This window comes from Myotis daubentonii, chromosome 15, assembly GCF_963259705.1.
Source record: "Myotis daubentonii chromosome 15, mMyoDau2.1, whole genome shotgun sequence".
NCBI lineage: Eukaryota > Metazoa > Chordata > Mammalia > Chiroptera > Vespertilionidae > Myotis > Myotis daubentonii.
Genome location: NC_081854.1, coordinates 4,911,043 through 4,930,601, shown reverse-complemented (window position 1 = coordinate 4,930,601; position 19,559 = coordinate 4,911,043). Strand labels below are relative to the sequence as shown.

Genomic DNA, 19,559 nt, shown 5'->3' with positions numbered 1-19,559 from the left:
TGATTTCAGGAGCGTCACACAATTCCCTGGCTACTGGCCCCAAACCACAGGCTCTGCCTTCTGTAAGGCAGTCAGGTGCCCGGCTGGTGTTGCTCAGTGGATTGAGCGTCCTCCCATGGACCAAGAGGTCCCATGTTCCATTCCTGATCAGGGCACATGCCCAGATATTGGGTTTAATCCCTAGTACGAGGCGTGCGGGAGGCAGCCAGTGGACATTTCTCTCGATGTTTCTCTCTATCCCTCTCTAAAAAGTATAAAAAATAAAGTTTATATTATGCATCTTCGTTCTTTTTATTTCAAAAGTTTGTCTTACATTCTTGTGCTATATTTCTCACATACATATATGATAGTGTAAGTAGGTCATTTGTGTAATAAAATTTTCCAGATTCCGTAATGCAGGCATTCATCTTTACTAAATATACTAGAGTAAGTCGCTGTATTGGGTTCACAGATAATGAGTTTTCATTTACACAGACTCCAATCCCTTCACCAGGAAAAGGTGAAGGGATTTTAAAAATATATATTTTTATTGATTTCAGAGAGGAAAGAAATAGAGAATGCTGAGAGAGAATCATTGATTGGATGCCTCCTGCACGCCTCCTACTCGGGATCGAGCTGGCAACCCGGGCATGTGCCCTTGACCCGAATCGAACCCAGGCTCTATCGGAATCGAACCCAGGCTCTATCCACTGAGCAAACCAGCTAGGGCGATGACAACTTTCTTTTGCCAGATTTTTTAGCCCCTCCCCTCCTGCAGGTGACGTCCGGCTGTTCTCCTGGACTGATGGGTGAAAACCCTGCATACCTGCAGCCTGGAGCTCCAAAAACTACATTACCCAGAAGACCTGGTGTGGCATTCCTCCAGCTGAGCCAATGAAAGGTCAGAAAAGGCGTTGACATTGAAGGACAGGGCGCAGGGGCGGGACTTCCGGTGTCCACCCAGGATCAGCTTAGCTACGTGGGCACCGGTCGGATTCTCCAGATCCGTGGGTCCCGGTGGAGATGCCCCGACAGAGAACGGGCGATAATCGTGGTGCACACAGCACACACGCGAGAGTGAGGCTCGGCGTGGTCACCAAGCTGACCCGCTCCGGGGCCCGGAAAAGGACGGCCCTTCCCGCGGCGGCCTCTTCTCCCTCCGCTCCCGCCCCGCTCCGCACACAGAGTCCGATGGCGGCGCCCGCGCTGAGGCTCGGGGCTGAGGTGAGTGCGAGACCGCCGCCCCGCCAACGCCTCCTCACACCGAGCAGGGCAGCCCGGGTGCGGGGGCCTGTCCCGTCCTGCAGCCCAGCCCCGCGTGGAGGGCCGTGAGGAAGGTGGAGGGGAGAAAGGGGTGTTGTGTCTTCTGAGGACACAGCAGGTGCAGGGCAGAGAGGACGGGGGTGACTAGTGTCTGAGGTTCCCATGGGGATGTGGCTGTGATTATTGACGCAAAGATCAGAGGCTGCAGGGAGGACGTCACAGCCTCAATCCGGGCTTTCCCGGCTGTGGGTCCATCAGGGCCTGGGGTGGTCGTGGATCGGGCTGGACTCCAAGCTCTCTACACGCCATATGCCGGGTTCATGGGTGAGTCCAGCGAGATCCGGTGGCATTAGAGCAGGAAGGGGGCAGAGCTGAGGGAGTGAACCTGGGTCTGAACATGGGAAGGGGATGAACATTACCCAGTGGTGTGCACATCTGGAGGAAGTGTGAGCTGATGGTCCCGGACCTGGTGTGGGGACTTAAAGGTGAAGCATGAGCCCAGGTTTGTCTTTGTCCTGGAGGCAGGATCTGGGAGACTGCAGTGGTGTTGATTGGCAGGAAGGCTGGGGTCCTGCAGGCATGGCCCAGAGCTTAGATGGTGTTTCTGTGCTGTCCCCCTTCCCAACCCAGCTGCTCTGCTGAGGGCCATGCAGTGAGTAATGGGACTGTGATGAGAGAGCAGCCTGCACTGGCATTAGGGCCTGGTGTCCACACTAACTGGGTGCCCTGGAGGAGGTTGAGGGGGGGAAGGTGTATAAGGAGTAGGATGGCAGGTTCTCAGAAAGGCAGCTTTCATTTCAATTTTCTCCATTCTGACAGGTTGGGGTGACCTTTGAGGACATTGCCCTGTACTTCTCCAGGGAGGAATGGAGCCTCCTTGATGAGGGTCAGAGACAGCTGTACCTGAATGTGATGCTGGAGAACTTTGAACTTCTATCCTCCCTGGGTAAGACCCTCGCTCTCATCGGTGACCTGGACTTGGCTTTGCACTTCCCCAGACTCCTTTTCCCAGGTGCGCTCTGTCCTCACAGGTGCACCGTGGGCACTGGGTGATTTCCGGTTTTCTGGGTAGTTGCTGTCCTTTGCTTGCACTGCTGGCTTCTCTCTGTGCAGCCCCAGTACCTGCTGCACTGAACTCATAGGGAAGAATATGTGGTTGGTCGTGTGGCAGGGAGCCTAATGGATTCCACCTTGATTAGCCAGGAAAAGCATTTTCTACATTCCTGTTGGTCATTTGTACATATTTTGGGGAAAATTGTCTCTACATCCTTAGCCTGTTTTTTAACCATATTTTTTGGCTAATGCCTTTTGAATACTTTCTATATTTTATATATTAATTTCTTTTTACATACATTTAAGCACATGTCTTTTTCCATGGGCTTGAGTATTCTTTGCAGATATTGTGTGTGTTTTTGTTTTTTGGTGTGTGTTTTTTCCAAAGTCCCTGTTTTGGACAACCCTGCATTCAGGCAGTCTAGTGTCGCCATTTTCCAGCAGGCTCAGATGCTGTTTCCTGGTGTTTACTGAGAAATTATTTCTTTTTTGTGATAAGATATTTTTAATTAAGGTCTGTAGAATTATTTTTTTTTTAGGCAGAGATATTGCATTGATAGTCTGCAGATAGTGTTAACATTTTTTGAAATGTATTTAGAGATTCTTAATTTCAGAAGTTTATAGTGGGATCTGGACATTTTTCTCTATGTAAGGTCATGTTAATGACCAACATTTCTGATGATGCATTTTGGTTAATAGTGTCAGGTGTGATGTCTTATCTTTCATTTCTTTTTTATTATTATTAAAAATATATCTTTATTGATTTCAGGGAGGAAGGGAAAGGGAGAGAGAGATAGAAACATCAATGATGAGAATCATTGATTGGCTGCCTCTTGCATGCCCCCTACTGGGGACTGAGCCAGCAACCCAGGCATGTGCCCTTGATTGGAATCAAACCTGGGACCCATCAGTCCCCAGACCGACACTCTATCCACTGACCCAAACCAGCTAGGGCTCTTTCATTTCTTTTTAAATTTATTTGAATCTTGTCTCTTTTGTTTTAGTCTAGCTAAAGGTTTGCTAATTTTGTATATTTTTTTAATAATAGCTCTTTGTTATATGTTTTTCTTTTTTACAATATATTTTTATTGATTCGAGAGAGGAAGGGAGAGGGAGAAAGGTAGAAACATCAATGATGAGAGAGAATCACTGATCGGCTGCCTCCTGCACTCCTCCTACCTGGGATCGAGCCTCAACCCAGGTATGTGCCCTGACTGAGAATTGAACTATGACCTGGTTCAACCTGGTTCGTAGGTCAACACTCAACCCCTGAGCCATACCAGCCAGGCTCATATGTTTGTTTTTCTTTTGTCTATTTTATTTATGTTGTTCTGATATTTATTGTTTTTTTCCTCTTCTAGCTTTGGGCTTACTTTCTTAATTTGTTTCTATTTTTCTGACATGCAAGATTAAGTTGTTCATTTAACATCTTTTTTCTTAATGTAGGCATTTATCCCTATAAAATATCCTCTTAGAATTGCATTTTATGCATTTTATACATAAGCTTTGATAGATTGTTTCTATTTGCTTTGCCTCTATTTTTTTAGTTCTTTTTAAAACATATTTTTATTGATTTCAGAGAGGAAGGGAAGAGAGAGAGATGGAAACATGAATGATAAGAGACAATCACTGATTGGCTGCCTTCTGCACAGCCCACATTGGGGATCCAGCCCACAATCCATGCATGTGCGCTGAGATTCGAACTGTGACCTCCTGGTTCATAGGTTGATGCTCAACCACTGAGTCACACTGACCAGGTTTGAGTTCTTTTTTTTAAAATATATTTTATTGATTTTTTACAAAGAGGAAGGGAGAGACATAGAGAGTCAGAAACATCGATGAGAGAGAAACATCATTCAGCCGCCTCCTGCACATCTCCCACTGGGGATATGCCCGCAACCCAGGCACATGCCCCTGACCGGAATCAAACCCGGGACCCCTCAGTCCGCAAGCCGACGCTCTGTCCACTGAGCTAAACCGGTTTCGGCAGGTTTGAGTTCTTTTTTGTGTTTTTTCTTTCACCCACTTATTGTTCAGGAGTGTGTTGTTTAAGTTCAACATATTTGTGAATTTTCCATCTTGAAACTAAAGTTGATTTCTAGTTTCGTACATTGTGATCACATAAGATACTTGACATGATTGCTTCTCAAAGTTTGAGACTTATTTTTTTGACCTAATATGTGATCTTCCTAGAGAATGTTTCATGTGCACTTGATGAGACTGCATGTTCTGCATTAGGATGGATTGTTCTATATATATTTATTCATTCTGTTTGGTCTAAAGCAGTGATGGTGAACCTTTTGAGCTCAGCGTGTCAGCATTTTGAAAAACCCTAACTTAACTCTGGTGCCGTGTCACAAATTTTTTATATTTGCAACCATAGTAAAACACAGACTTATACTTTTGATATTTATTTTATATGTTTAAATGCCATTTAACAAAGAAAAATCAACCGAAAAAATGAGTTCGCGTGTCATCTCTGACACGCAAGTCATAGGTTCGCCATCACTGGTCTAAAGTCTGGTGAAACTTCCATTATTCCCTGTTGCCTTTTGATGGGATGATTTACCTATTATTGAAGTGGAATGATCTCTACTAACATTGGGTTTCTTTTTCTGTCTTCATTTCTTTTTTTTTCTTTTTTTTTTTTTTTTTAAATACACTTTATTGACCTTTTACAGAGAGGAAGGGAGAGAGACAGAGAGTTAGAAACATCGATGAGAGAGAAACATCGATCAGCTGCCTCCTGCACATCCCCCACTGGGGATATGCCCGCAACCCAGGCACATGCCCCTGACCGGAATCGAACCCGGGACCCCTCAGTCCGCAGGCCCACGCTCCATCCACTGAGCCAAACCGGCTTCGGCTCTGTCTTCATTTCTGATATTATTTGCTTTCTATACTTAGTTGCTAAGTTCTTTGGTGCATAATACTTAAAATTGTCATCCTCTTGATGAATTAACTTATTTATCATTCTGTAATGAATTTGTCTCTTTGTGACAGTTTTTGAGGTAGTCTGCCTTGTCTGATAGAACTACCCCAGCCTTTTTTGCGTTTCATTTGCATGGAATATTTTTTGCGTCTCATTCTCTTCGGCCTATTGGTGTCCATAAATTTTCAGTGTATCTTGTAGGCAGCATATATTGCCTCTGGTTTGTGGTTATTGTTGTTGTTTTGTTTTTATCCTTTCAGTCACTGTCTTGTGATTTGGGAATTTGTTTTAGGACCTACTATTGCCACTTCAACATCGTTTCTGGTTTCTGGCTCTTTTGTATTTCCTTTGTCTTCCTGTTTTGTGATTTTCCTTTGTGATGTGATAATTCTTTATAATTATTTACTCCTTTCTCTTTTGTATATCTATTACATAGGTTTTTACTTGTGGTTTCCAAAAGACTTACATAAAACAACTCATACTCTTTATAATCTGTTTTATCCTGACAACACCTTCAATTTCTTGTAAAAATTCTACCTTTTGACTCTCCACCACATACCCCTTTACATGTTTTTGATGTCACATTTCACATATTTTCATATTGGTCATTTTCTAAGGTACACATTATTAGCTTCGGTATTTTTACTAGTTTGCAATTTTAACCTTTATAATAGTTTCATAATGTAATTCCACCAATGCATGTTACAATATTGTGAATTTTATTCCATTCTTGACTTTATGAGGGAGATTTACATTTTGCTATGTATTCTTGTTTCTATTTAATGTTCTTTCATTTCATCTTGAAGAACTTTTTTTGACAGTTCTAATAAGTCAGGTTGAGTGGCAATCAACTTCCTTAGGTTTTGTTTGTCTGAAAAGCTATTTCTTCTTCTTTCTAAAGAATAGGTTTTTTTGGATAAAGTATTAATGGTTTTCATAGAATATTTTTTGAAAATATGTTTTCATTTCTTTTTAGAGAGAGCGGAAGAGGGAGAGATATAGCTATAGAAACACCAAAGAGAGAGAAACATTGATTGGCTGTCTCCTTCATGCCCCCTTGGGATGGAGCCGGCAGCTCCAGCATGGGCCCTGACCGGGAATCGAACCATGATTTCTTGATTCCTGAGTCGAAACTCAACCAATGAGCAACACCAGCCAGGCCCATGAAGTATTTTGGATATATCATTGTATTTCCTCTTAGACTGCAAGATGTCTTTGGAGAAATCTACTAATTCCCTTATTTGGGCGTTTCCCTGTGTGCAGTGAGTTTCTCTTCTTTGTGCTTTCACAGTTGTCTCTGCCTTTGATTTTCTGATACTTTCATTATGCTGTGTCTTGGTGAAGTTCAGTTTGCATTGAATCTGTACAGGGACCTGTGAGAGCGCATGCACTTGATCATTCACATCTCCTTTACAGATTTGTGAAGTCTGTCGTCGTTATTTTATTTATTTATTTATAATTCATGCCAACAAGCTCTAGAGCAGCGGTTCTCAACCTGTGGGTCGTGACCCCTTTGGGGGTTGAACGACCCTTTCACAGGGGTTGCCTAAGACCATCGGAAAACACATATATAATTACATATTGTTTTTGTGATGAATCACTATGCTTTAATTATGTTCAATTTGTAATAATGAAATTGGGGGTCACCACAAAATGAGGAACTGTATTAAAGGGTCACAGCATTAGGAAAGTTGAGAACCACTGCTCTAGAGAGTCCTTTGGTGTGTAAATTTTGAGGAGATCACAGATGTTATATTGGCTTTTGTGGTTTTTCAAAACAAAAATTTCCAGTGTTTTTAACAGAACAAGCCACTAGTGTCAATGAGGTAACTCTGACTCTTGTGTTAATATGTTTGACCTATCTTCAGATATATTTGATCACCCATCTTCCCAATCATCCTTTCTATGCAGTTCTCCCCTTTTTGCTCTTCTGCATTGCCGTTTGTCATTAGTGAGCTCTTATTCCATTTGCAGTGGGGTTTTTCTTTGTTTGTGGATAGGGGCCTACTTGTTCTGGTAGGGAGATAAATTCTTCTATTTCTACTTTGCCATATTGCTGGTGTCACATAGTGTTTTTTTCTTTTGTCCTTTTATTTTTTTTACAGTGTTTGTTTCCTTTCGTGTTCTCTTGTTCTACCACAATGCTGACCATCCATCTTTTCAGGTTTTCCTTTAGGATTTCTATCATCTGTATACCATGTAATTGCTGTACTGGGTTTTAAGGGGAGGTATTATTTGTGCATCGCAGGACAAATATGATTCCATCCATTGCAAAGTGGACCCAGAGACAGTCTTGCCATGGTGAAGGGCTGTTGACACCAGAGCTTTGTTAAGGCCATAATTAGGAACCCATTTTGTTCAACATGGGTTTGTTACTGTTGCCAGTTCTTTACCCCATTCTACTTGTTCTTTTATATATATATATTTTTTACAGAGAGGAAGGGAGAGGGATAGAGAGTTAGAAACATCGATAAGAAAGAAACATCGATCAGCTTCCTCCCGCACACCCCCTACTGGGGATGTGCCCACAACCAAGGTACATGCCCTTGACCAGAATCGAACCTGGGACCCTTCAGTCCGCAGGCCAACACTCTCTCCACTGAGCCAAACCGGTTGGGGCCATTTTACTTGTTATTGCTTATTATTGAAAGCCAACTACTTAGTTCCTTTTTAAATATGTTTTTATTGATTTTGGATACAGAGGAAGAGAGAGAGAGAGAGAGACATCGTTGTGACAGAGAAACATTGGTTAATTGCTTCCTGTATAATAATACCTCCCCTTAAAACCCAGTTCAGCAATTACATGGGATACAGATGATAGAAATCCTAAAGAAACTGCAGCCCAAACAGTTGTTGCACCTGCAGCCTGGTCATGTGTCCTGACCGGATTTCTATTTGGCAAACTTTCCAGGCACAGGACCATTCCCAACCAACTGAGCCACACCAGCTAAGGCACAACTACTCAGCTCTAATAGTTACTATTTCTACTTGGATTCCCAGCTCGTGAATAATCTTCACCTCTCTAAAGTTTGCATCCGAACTGCTTGCTTCACAGGTTCCTCTTTACTGCACTCCAACTTTGTTTCATGTCTTGAGAGCCTTGGTGTGTGCACATTACATTAACTTTACGCGTCATTTGCTGAAATACAATGGATTTTTATGTGTTGGAGCACATTCAGATTAGTCCACACAGACTTGTGTCATTGGTATGAAAGGTCCTACAGGAAGCTGTTTGAAAAGGGATAACTAGTGGACCCTGTATCTCTTGTTTGTGTCCCATCCTATCCTCAGGCCCCTCCCTTCATAGTATCTCCACTATTGACTGACTTTAGGGGTCAGGTAATGTATAACCACCATTTTGTCAGAGTCTAACTCACTGGTCTCGAAAATCATCCCGTAGAATCATGCCTGGCTGTGACAGATGGCCAGTGTGATGAGGATATCTCTTCCTGCTAAGATCACCATGTACTTCACCTGCATTTTCTTTTTTTGTTTTTTAGGTTGCTGTTGTAGAGCAGGGAGTGTGGAGGCACAGCTTGAAGAGAACGTTGCTGTAAGAGTGTCACAGGCAAAGAATCCCAAGTTAGCTTTGTCTTCCCAGAAGAGCCACCACCCCTGTGAGAGTTGTGGACTAGTCTTGAGAAACATTTTCCACTTGACTGAGCAGCAGGAATTACAACACGGGCAGATACTGTTGAGGTGTGGGGCATGTACAAAGCAATTTCATTTCCATGCACAATTTCACCGGCACCAGGAGCAGCACTGCAGAGAGAAGCCTTTGAAAAGAAATATGAACAGCATCTCACTGGCAAAGGGCTGCCATTTCAATGTGTCTCAGAAGCTTTTTACCTGTGGAGAGGTGGGGCAGGACATCCGTACTGAGTCAGGACATCCCCAGCAAGAGGCTACTCAGACCAGGGACAGGCGAAATGACATCTCGATGTGTGGGGTGACGTTTCCAAAGAGAAAAACTTATTGCTCCAGAAAAGAATGTAAGAAAGCCAATGGCTGTAATCACACGTTTCTTCAGGACAAGGGTGTCCATACTGGAAAAGACTGTTTCTGGTGCAACGAATGTGGGAAATCCTTTACCAGTAGCACTGGCTTTCATTGTCATCAGAAAATTCACACCGGAGATAGGCCTTATCAGTGCAGTGAGTGTGGGAAAACTTTTACCACCAGCAATGGTTTCCGTTATCATCAGAGAGTTCACAGAGGAGAAAGGCCTTATCAGTGCAGTGAATGTGGGAAATCTTTTATCGCCAGCACTCACCTTCATCGTCATCAGAGAGTTCACACTGGAGAAAGGCCTTATGATTGCAGCGAGTGTCGGAAATCATTTACTTGGAAAGTTAACCTTTGTCGTCATCAGAGAGTTCACACTGGTGAAAGACCTTATGTGTGCAATGAATGTGGGAAATCTTTTACCGATAGCAATGGCCTGCGTTGTCATCAGAGATTTCACACAGGAGAAAAGCCTTATGAGTGCAGTGAATGTGGGAAATCTTTTATCACTAGCTCTCGCTTTCATCAACATCAGAAAGTTCACACTGGGGAAAGGCCTCATGAATGCAGTGAATGTGGGAAGTTTTTTGCCAGTAGCACTGGCTTACATTATCATCAGAGTGTTCACACTGGAGAAAGGCCTTATGAGTGCAGTGAATGTGGGAAATCATTTACTTGGAAAGTTACCCTTCATCGTCATCAGAGAGTTCACACTGGAGAAAGGCCTTATGTTTGCAATGAATGTGGGAAATCTTATACCTCTCACAGTGGCCTCCGTTGCCATCAGAGAGTTCACACTGGAGAAAAACCTTATGAGTGTGGTGAATGTGGAAAATCATTTACTTGGAAAGTTACCCTTCATCGTCATCAAAGAGTTCACACTGGTGAAAAACCTTATGTTTGCAATGAATGTGGGAAATCTTATACCTCTCGCAGTGGCCTCCATTGTCATCAGAGAGTTCACACTGGAGAAAGGCCTTATGAGTGTGGTGAATGTGGGAAGTCTTTTGCCAGTATCACTGGCTTCCATTACCATCAAAAAGTTCACGCTGGAGAAAGGCCTTATGAGTGTCGTGAATGTGGGAAATCTTTTACCAGATTCTATACCCTTCGCTGTCATCAGAGAGTTCACACTGGAGAAAAGCCTTATGAGTGCAGTGAATGTGGAAAATCTTTTGCTGCGACCTATGGCCTTCATTCTCATCAGAGAGTTCACACTAGAGAAAGGCTTTATGTGTGTAGTTAATATGGGAAATCTTTGAAGCAAAGTTCTAACCGTGCCGAAACCGGTTTGGCTCAGTGGATAGAGCGTCGGCCTGCGGACTGAGGGGTCCCAGGTTCGATTCCGGTCAAGGGCATGTACCTGGGTTGCGGGCACATCCCCAGTGGGAGATGTGCATGTACCTGGGTTGCGGACACATCCCCAGTGGGAGATGTGCAGGAGGCGGCTGATCGATGTTTCTCTCCCATCCATGTTTCTATCTATCTCTCTCCCTTCCTCTCTGTAAAAAATCAATAAAATATATTAAAAAAAAAAAAAAAGTTCTAACCTTACTCCATACTTAAGAATTCACATTGGAGGAAGGTCTTACATACTCAGGAAATGCATAGTTTTTTAGTTTGCTCCTAATGATAATGTAGTAAACTCTGAAGCCCCACTTGTTTGAATTGAATCTCATACATTCAATCATCAACAGTAGGAAGATTCCCAATATATTTTACTTTGGTGAAAGCATGTGTATGTATGTTGCACTTATTGTTAATGTTTTTATTGATTTCAGAGAGGATGAGGGAGGGAGGGAGAGAGAGAGAGAGAAACATCAATTATGAGAATCACTGATCAGCTGCCTACTGCATGCCCATACTGGAGATTGAGCTTGTGACCTAGGCTTGTACCCTGAGCGGAAACCGAACTGAGTCCTCCTGGTTCATATGGTGTTGCTCAACCACTGACGCACACCAGCCTGGCATGTATGTTACAATTTGTAATTTACACAGGTGCCTTCCCAAATCCATGTTGCTATATAACTTTTTTTTACAACTATCTCCTGTCACTCGGATGACAACATCTGTAGACCTTTTTTAAAAAAAATGTTTTTTTTATTTCAGAGAGAAAGGGAGAGGGATCAGGAGTGATAGATGGAAACAGCAATGAAGAAAGAGAATCTTTGATTGTCTCCCTCCTGCATGCCCCAACCTGGGGATCCAGCCTGAAATAGGGGCATGTGCCCTGACTCAGGTTCAAATTGTGACCTCTTGGTTGATTCGTAGGTTGAGGCTCAACCACTGAGCTATATCGGCTGGGCTGTCACTACATATTTCTGTTGCTGTTCCACCTACAAGGTATTCACAGATTGTGTCAATCACCATCCTCATGTGCTCAGGGAAGCCAACTCTGTTCTCTGATTTGTTTGAGAAAATTGGGAGCAGCCTGAGCTTGTAGGAGGTCTTATTTCCTCTCACTCTGACTAGTTGCCATATGGACCTGACTCAGTGTTGTCCCCAGAGAACCTCACCTGAGTTCAGCGAGCAGTTTACAGAATAACTGTTTTTCCCAGGGGCAGACTTTTTCTAAATAACACTGACAAATTTTTTGATTGGTCAATTCACTGATTCAGGAACTGCCAGGCTCTTATCCCTTTGGTTGTAAAATAGTGAAGGACTTTCTAAGACTTTTTTTTTTTTTTATATATTTTATTGATTTTTTTACAGAGAGGAAGGGAGAGGAATAGAGAGTTAGGAACATCGATGAGAGAGAAACATCGATCAGCTGCCTCCTGCACACTCCCCACTGGGAATGTGCCCGCCACCAAGGCACACGCCCTTGACCGGAATCGAACCCGGGACCCTTTGATCCCGGGACCCTTTGATCCGCAGGCCGACGCTCTATCCACTGTGCCAAACCGGCCAGGGCGACTTTCTAAATCTTTAATCTTGGGTGTTCTATTTACTGTCTGTGGTAGATTATAAACAGATTTGGATACTACAAGCATGTGAACAACTTTATGGGCAGCTCAAACTTTCCCTGCCTGTGGGAGAATGACATGGTGCAGAAATTAGCTCAGCAGTTTAGGCCAGATGTGTATTGCTCCCCTCTTTTCCTAGGAAAGACTGAGCTCTCCAGTCCTCATCTTAAGCCTGATGGTATGAGTTTCAGGAGATCACTCCAAAGAGTGGTTAGCTGTGACAACCTCAGATCCTTCTGGAAGGAACATGAATTATTGTCCATGTTTGCAGGGGTATCTCTTGCCCAGGTCTTACAAAAGGTTATTTGCCCTAATGTCCAAAATCCCATGGGTGATGGTCACCCAGTTGGAGGACCAAAGGGATTAGGGGCTGGCCTACATGGTGTTGGGAAAGATTGCTGCCAGCTAGATGGAATGAGCCTCTTGTAAACCTACATCCAGAAATGTTCCGAGGAACAGACAGCAGGGTGGCATGTACACAAATCTGTGTTACTCGAAACGTGTTTTCTGTGGATGCAGTCATTGTCATTGAAAATAATCTAAAGGTCTGTGCATTCCAGGATGTGACTTGTGACCCTGCGAGCATTCCCGTTGGTTTGGGTGAGAGTCCTTCATTGTTCACTGTCACTGAGGAAGGTCTCTTTCACAGGGCATGAGAATGTAGACTGACTTTCAATGTGTCAAATCTATTTTCCCCAAAAAGTTGGATATGCAAACTTCTTTTACCTTTAGCCAGTTTTAAAACGTTTTAATTTTTTTAAAAATATATTTTATTGATTTTTCACAGAGAGGAAGGGAGAGAGATAGAGAGTCAGAAACATCGATCGGCCGCCTCCTGCACATCTCCTACTGGGGATGTGCCTGCAACCCAGGTACATGCCCTTGACCGGAATCAAACCTGGGACCTTTCAGTCCGCAGGCCGACGCTCTATCCACTGAGCCAAACCAGTTTTGGCTAAAACGTTTTAATTTTTAATAAATGACATATGGCAAATATAATATTTGAGGAGTCTTCACATATGGAATTAAGTGATTCCATCACTGTAGTCAACATTGACCATGTATGTCACTGAATTTTCTGCCTGTTCTATTTGAATCTCTCTGCCCCTCACAACTTTCCAAGTAACCATTGATTTACATTCCATTTTAATACCTTTGTAATTTCTAAGTTTTACATGATGGGAATGACAGTATTTTTTCTGCTTTTGATTACATTGTGTAAATCTTTAGAGATTTATTAATGACACAATAGTAGCTCAACTTTGAGAAATATTTTAATCTTCAAATATATCATAATTAGTTTCTTCATTCGAGATGGTTGTTTTTGACTATTTAAAATAAGGGTTTGAAATGAAGTCTACAAACTTTTCTGTATAATTTTTTATGTGGCTATGTTTCACTTGCCCTTGTCAATAACTCAGTACATAGTCTTAAGTTGTAGGGTAGGTGAATGTTTAACGTACAGAGATTTGCAAGTTGTGATCAAAACTGATTGACCTGTTTCCATTTCTCCAACAGTGTATGAGGGATTCAGTTCCTCCACACACTAGACAATAGTTGGTTTGGTCAATCTTTTTTTTTTTTTTTATTTAAACATCTCTTAAAACTTTGTCATGCTACCACACTGTTGTTTTATTGCTTTCTCCTAAGGATTTACAGTGAGCCCTTTCTGGGGTGTGTTTTTGCTACCTCTGTATCTCTGTTAAAATGTTTGGTCATAGTTTCTGCCTAATCTGCTGTGAGTTTTGGCTGTTTAGCAAAAAGAGAGTGAAACAACCAAGATGGAAGTTGGAATTTCATCTGGTGCCTTTTTGGCTTGATGGAATAAAGGTTTTTCGTATTGGAATGATATATATATACTTTTCTCCTGGTCCGCACAATGCAATGGACACTTTTAATTTTAATCTGCACTACTAACATTCTCCATCACGTTCACAAGTCCTGTCATTTGGTAATGCGATACACCCTTGCTTGGTAGAGCTCTCCATTTTCTTGGTCTCCTGTCATGGGGGTTCTTGCGTTAGAACAGGTCTCAGGTGGACCAGATGGCATCAGGGTGGGCAGGGTGTTTTAGAGTCCCAAAGCCAGTGCAGAGGGAAATGGGGGGCAGTGATCAGATTGCCCGTGCCCTGAGTTAGGCATTTTGGATTTGAATCCCAGATTCCCGAATATCATTGGGACTCTCAGGGAAATCACCCCTTCCTCTGGTTCTTTCATTATTCAAATGACTATATATATATATATATATATATATATATATATATATATATATATATATATATATATATATATATATATATATATTTGATCCTCACCTGAGGATATTTTTCCATTTATTTTTAGAGAGAGTGGAAGAGAGGGAAAGACAGAGAGAAATATCAATGAGAGTGAAACATCGATTGGTGGCCTCCTACAGGAGCCTGGACTAGGGTCCTGCAACTGAGGTAAGTGCTCTTGTCCAGAATCAAACCCAGGACCCTTCTGTCTACAGGATGATGCTCTATTCACGAAGCCAAAGCCGCTAGGGCCAGATTCTTATTTTCTTAATCCATTGTTTCTTGGTACCTTTTTTCTTGTATGTCCCAGACATCTCCATTGATTATGTTAGAGACATGCTGAATACAAAGGGCTGGAATAAATGAGTAATCGTTAAAATAATAGAACATTTTAATAAAAATTAATATTTTTCTTGAACATTAACTTACCAGACACTGAATAACTGCACAAATTAATGAGCATAATTCAAACCTATTTTTCTTTTTTAAAAATATATTTTATTGATTTTTTTACAGAGAAGGATAGAGAGTTAGAAACCTCAATGAGAGAGAAACATCAATCAGCTGCTTCCTGCACGCCCCCTACTGGGGATGTGCCCGCGACCAAGGTACATGCCCCTGACTGGAATCAAACCTGGGACCTTTCAGTCAGCAAGCCGGCACTCTATCCACTGAGCCAAACTGGTTTCGGCTAAAATTTTTTTTTTTTAAAATATATTTTATTGATTTTTTACAGAGAGGAAGGGAGAGGGAAAGAGAGCCAGAAACATCGATGAGAGAGAAACATCGACCAGCTGCCTCCTGCACACTCCCCACTGGGGATGTGCCTGCAACCCAGGTACATGCCCTTGACCGGAATCGAACCCGGGACCTTTCAGTCCGCAGGCCGACGCTCTATCCACTGAGCCAAACTGGTGAGGGCTAAAAAATTTTTTTTTTAAGTTTCATTTACACAAACTAAAATAAAGTCAGCGGCCGCGTGACTTCTTGGCCCAGCCCGCCAAACAGCATTGAATTCGCTCTGTATTTCCCCTGAGAAGCTCCAATCTCACAAAATACACTCATTTTCCACCAGAGAACACGTGCGGGGCAGGGAGACCCTCTCGGGTGCCTCTCACCTGCCAGCACCCGCAGGTGCTGGTCCCGAACCCGGGCCCCGCGCTCCGTACGGCAGTCAGGCCCCCCGACATGGCGGCCCCCGGGGCGGCGCGCGCGCCCTGGGGGCGGACATATTGCTTCCGGGGGAAGGGTAGGGGGAGGGGCACCGCGGAAATCGCTCGGTTTGTTCAGATCCTCCTCGGCCACCGTAGTGGCGCCATACCTGGGCGAAGATCCCAGCGTCTGAATCCGTTCGCGGGCGTGTGAGGTTTAGCAGGAAAGTGTGCTCTTTTTCCCCTTGAAGTTTTTAGAGGAAAAAAAAAAAAGTTTTGTTTCTGAGTTGAAGTTTGGTCTCACAGGTGACGCAGCCCAGGGTGGAAGGGGTGCGGCCGGGCCCGTGGGATTCCCGGCGGCGGTCGAGGTGGGGGCGCCAAGGTGCTTGGGAGGAAGCAGGTGTGACGCTCCCGCCTGCGGGTGGGGTCACTTTGGGGTCCCCCGGGGGTTCGGGGCCGGGAGAGACGGACGGCGTGTCCCGCCCGCCGTGGCCTGTGCAGGTCCCTCTCGGTGAGGTGGGTGCCGCCGCGCGGGGCGGCGGGGCCGGGTTTGAGGGTGAACACGGGGCCGTGCTCAGAGTCTCGTGAGGCGGAAGCTGTGGTCGCCCAGGACCCCGGGCTGGTGGGCGGCTTGAGGTTCACTCCCCGGCTGGACACAGGGACAAGGGCGGTCGTGCCATTTCAAAAGTTGTATTTCCCTTTTTCGTTTTTGTTTTTAAATAAGAAACATCTATGTGAGCCCTGACCAGTGCGGCTCAGTGGATAGAGCGTCGGCCTGCGGACCAGAGGGTCCCGGGTTCGATTCCGGTCAAGGGCATGTGCCTGGGTTGCGGGTACATCCCCAGTGGGAGATGTGCAGGAGGCGGCTGACCGATGTTTCTCTCTCATCGATGTTTCTGACTCTCTATCCCTCTCCCTTCCTCTCTGAGAAAAATCAATAAAGGATTTTTTTTTTTTTTTTCAAAGAAAGAAACGTCTATGTGAGGGAGACAGCGATTGGACCAGGGCCAGGGATTGAGCCTGCAGCCCAGGTACTGGCCTTTGACCACAGTTGAGATGGAAACTCTTCAGTCCGTGGCCACACTCTGCCCACAGAGCCAAACCCGCTAGGGCAGCGGTTCTCAACCTTCCTAACGCCGTGACCCTTCCATACAGTTCCTCATGTTGTGGGGTCCCCCAACCGTACAAATATTTTCTTTGCCACTTCATCACTGTAATGTTGCTACTGTTATGAATCGTCATGTAAATATCTGATATGCAGGTTGTATTTTCATCGTTACAAATTGAACATAATTAAAGCATAATGATTAATCACAAAAACAATATGTAATTATATATGTTTTCCGATGGTCTTAGGCGACCCCTGTGAACGGGTCGTTCGACCCCCAAAGGGGTCGTGAACCACAGATTGGGAACCGCTGCCCTAGCCGGTTTGGCACAATGGATAGAGTGTCAGCCTGGGGACTGACCAGTCTCAGTTTTGATTCTGGTCAAGGGCACATGCCTGGGTTGTGGGGTCGATCCCCCGTGTGGGTGTGCAGGAGGCAGCCAATAGGTGATTCTCTCTCATCATTGATGTTTCTCTCTCTCTCCCTCCCCCTTCCTCTCTGAAATCAGTAAAAATATATTTTAAAAAAACACACATTATCTTAAAACCTGAAAAAATACTAACTAAATAAAATATAAAAACATTATAAGCATTTTTAGTTTGCAAGCTGGGCCAAGGTGGTATTTTCCCCATAGCATGCCATAGTTTGAGCGTATGGAAGATTTTCCTACTGTTAATTGAACTTGTATTGTTTGCAGTCTGGATTGTTAGGAATGCTGCTGCCATGAAAATTCATGTACATGTTTTCTGGTGCAAAAGTGCCCTTACTTTCTTTTGGCGGGGGGAGAAAATAGATAAGATGAATACCTCAGAATGAATATGCTGTGTCTTAGGTGTGTGTAACTTCAGTCTAAATAGGTGATGCAAAAACTTTTCCAAAGTTTCATGTAGTCACTCAGAGAAGAGTACTCTTTACATTTCCTCCGGCGACTATAATTAGCTCTATAGTGTGCTTTATGTGGGCTGTTTAGAATATTTTTCCATAACTTGTTGAGAAATTTTCCTGTATCTTCAAATTTTATTGATGTACCTCTCCCATCGAGATTGATAGTTGTCATCCAAAATGATTTTTTAAAATATGTTTTTATTTATTTCAGAGAGAGGAAGGGATAGGGGGATGGAGATGGAAACATCAATGATGAGAGATAACCATTGATCTGCTGCCTCCTACATGCCCACCACGGGGGATCAGGCCGGGAACCTGGGCATGTGCCCTAACTAGGAATCGAACATGCAATCCTTTGGCACATGGGACGACACTCATCCAATGGAGCCACACCAGCCAGGTCCTATGCTTCGTTTAAACCAAATCATCTACATGCATTTTACTTGATACATTGTTCTCTTTTCTGTATATTGTTTATTTTTATTTATTTTTTTGCCTTATTTGGGATGGTATTTTAAAAATATGTGTTGATTTTTAGAGAGTAGTGAGATGAAGATATCAGTTTGGTGTTTTTCTTTTGAATATATTTTATTGAATTTTTACAGAGAGGAAGGGAGAGAGACAGAGAGTTAGAAACATCGATGAGAGAGAAACATCGATCAGCTGCCTCCCGCACACTCCCCACCGGGGATGCGCCCGCAACCAAGGTACATGCCCTTGACCGGAATTGAACCCGGGACCTTTCAGTCCGCAGGCCGACGCTCTATCCACTGAGCCAAACCGGTTTCGGCTGGTGTTTTTCTTTTTGTTTGTTGATGAGAGAGAGAAACAGAGACAGACGTTGATCGGCTGCCTCCTGCACTCGACCTTACCTGCCACTTGGGTTTGTGTCCTGATTGGGAATAGATCCCACCACCTTTTGAGATGATGCTCCAACTGAGCCACACTGGCCAGGGCCAGTTTGTTATTCCCCTTATTTATGCATTCATTGCTTGATTCTGGTATGTGGCCTGACAGGAGGTTGAATCCGCAACCTTGGTTTATTGGGGTGATGCTCTAACCAACTGAACATCCCTGCCAGAGCTCGGGTGATGTTTTCAAATTATATTTCCCCATCCATAAGCATAGAAATTATGTATTTAACACACCTGTTAGTTTTCATTCTGACACTAGAGCAGGGGTGGGCAAACTTTTTGAATCGAGGGCCACAATGAGTTCTTAAACTGTACCGGAGGGCCAGAACAAAAGCATGGATGGAGTGTTTGTGTGAACTAATATAAATTCAAAGTAAACATCATTACATAAAAGGGTACGGTCTTTTTTTTTTTTTTTTTAGTTTTATTCATTTCAAATGGGCCGTAGTTTGCCCATGGCTGCAGTAGAGACTACGTAGTACTTTTACACTCTTTTCCAACAATACAGGGATCTTAAAGTACTTCAACTTCATTTACCACCTTCCAATTTATTTACAATCTTGTATACTTTAAAAAATATATATATTCTTGCCCTAGCCAGTTTGGCTCAGTGGATAGAGTGTCAGCCTGCGGACTGAAGGGTCGCAGGTTTGATTCCAGTCAAAGGCACATGCCCGGGTTGGGGGCTGGGTCTCCACTTGGGGGGCATGCAGGAGGCAGCTGATCAGTGGTTCTCTCTCATCAATGATGATTCTCTGTCATCATTGATGTTTCTATCTCTGCCTTCTCTGAAGTCAATAAAAATATATCTCTGTCATCATTGATGTTTCTATCTCTGCCTTCTCTGAAGTCAATAAAAATATATTTATATAAGATATATAAATACATATTTAAAATAAAAAGAAATATATATTCTTATTGATTTCGGAGAGGAAAGGAAAGGAGAGAGAGAGAGAGATAGAAACATCAATGATGAGAGAGAACCACTGATAGGCCACCTCCTGCACAGCCCCTACTAGGTCAGCA

General features: G+C 43.5%; 1 protein-coding gene across 1 annotated transcript; it reads left to right on the top strand.

Annotated features, from left to right (window-relative positions):
* The first annotated feature begins 758 nt into the window (after positions 1–758).
* On the top strand, positions 759–10,503 carry LOC132216090 (zinc finger protein 883-like). The gene is made up of 3 exons (XM_059665172.1): positions 759–1,203; positions 2,062–2,188; positions 8,728–10,503. Exons 1-3 carry the CDS (start codon positions 1,003–1,005, stop codon positions 10,476–10,478), a joined length of 2,079 nt encoding a protein of 692 aa, XP_059521155.1. The 5' UTR covers positions 759–1,002; the 3' UTR covers positions 10,479–10,503.
* Positions 10,504–19,559: the final 9,056 nt, after the last annotated feature.

Coding starts and splice junctions, on each gene's coding strand:
- LOC132216090 (XM_059665172.1), top strand. CDS start 1,003: ATGCCCCGACAGAGAACGGGCGATAATCGTGGTGCACACAGCACACAC. Junction 1,204..2,061: donor CGCTGAGGCTCGGGGCTGAG/GTGAGTGCGAGA, acceptor CCATTCTGACAG/GTTGGGGTGACCTTTGAGGA. Junction 2,189..8,727: donor TGAACTTCTATCCTCCCTGG/GTAAGACCCTCG, acceptor TTTGTTTTTTAG/GTTGCTGTTGTAGAGCAGGG.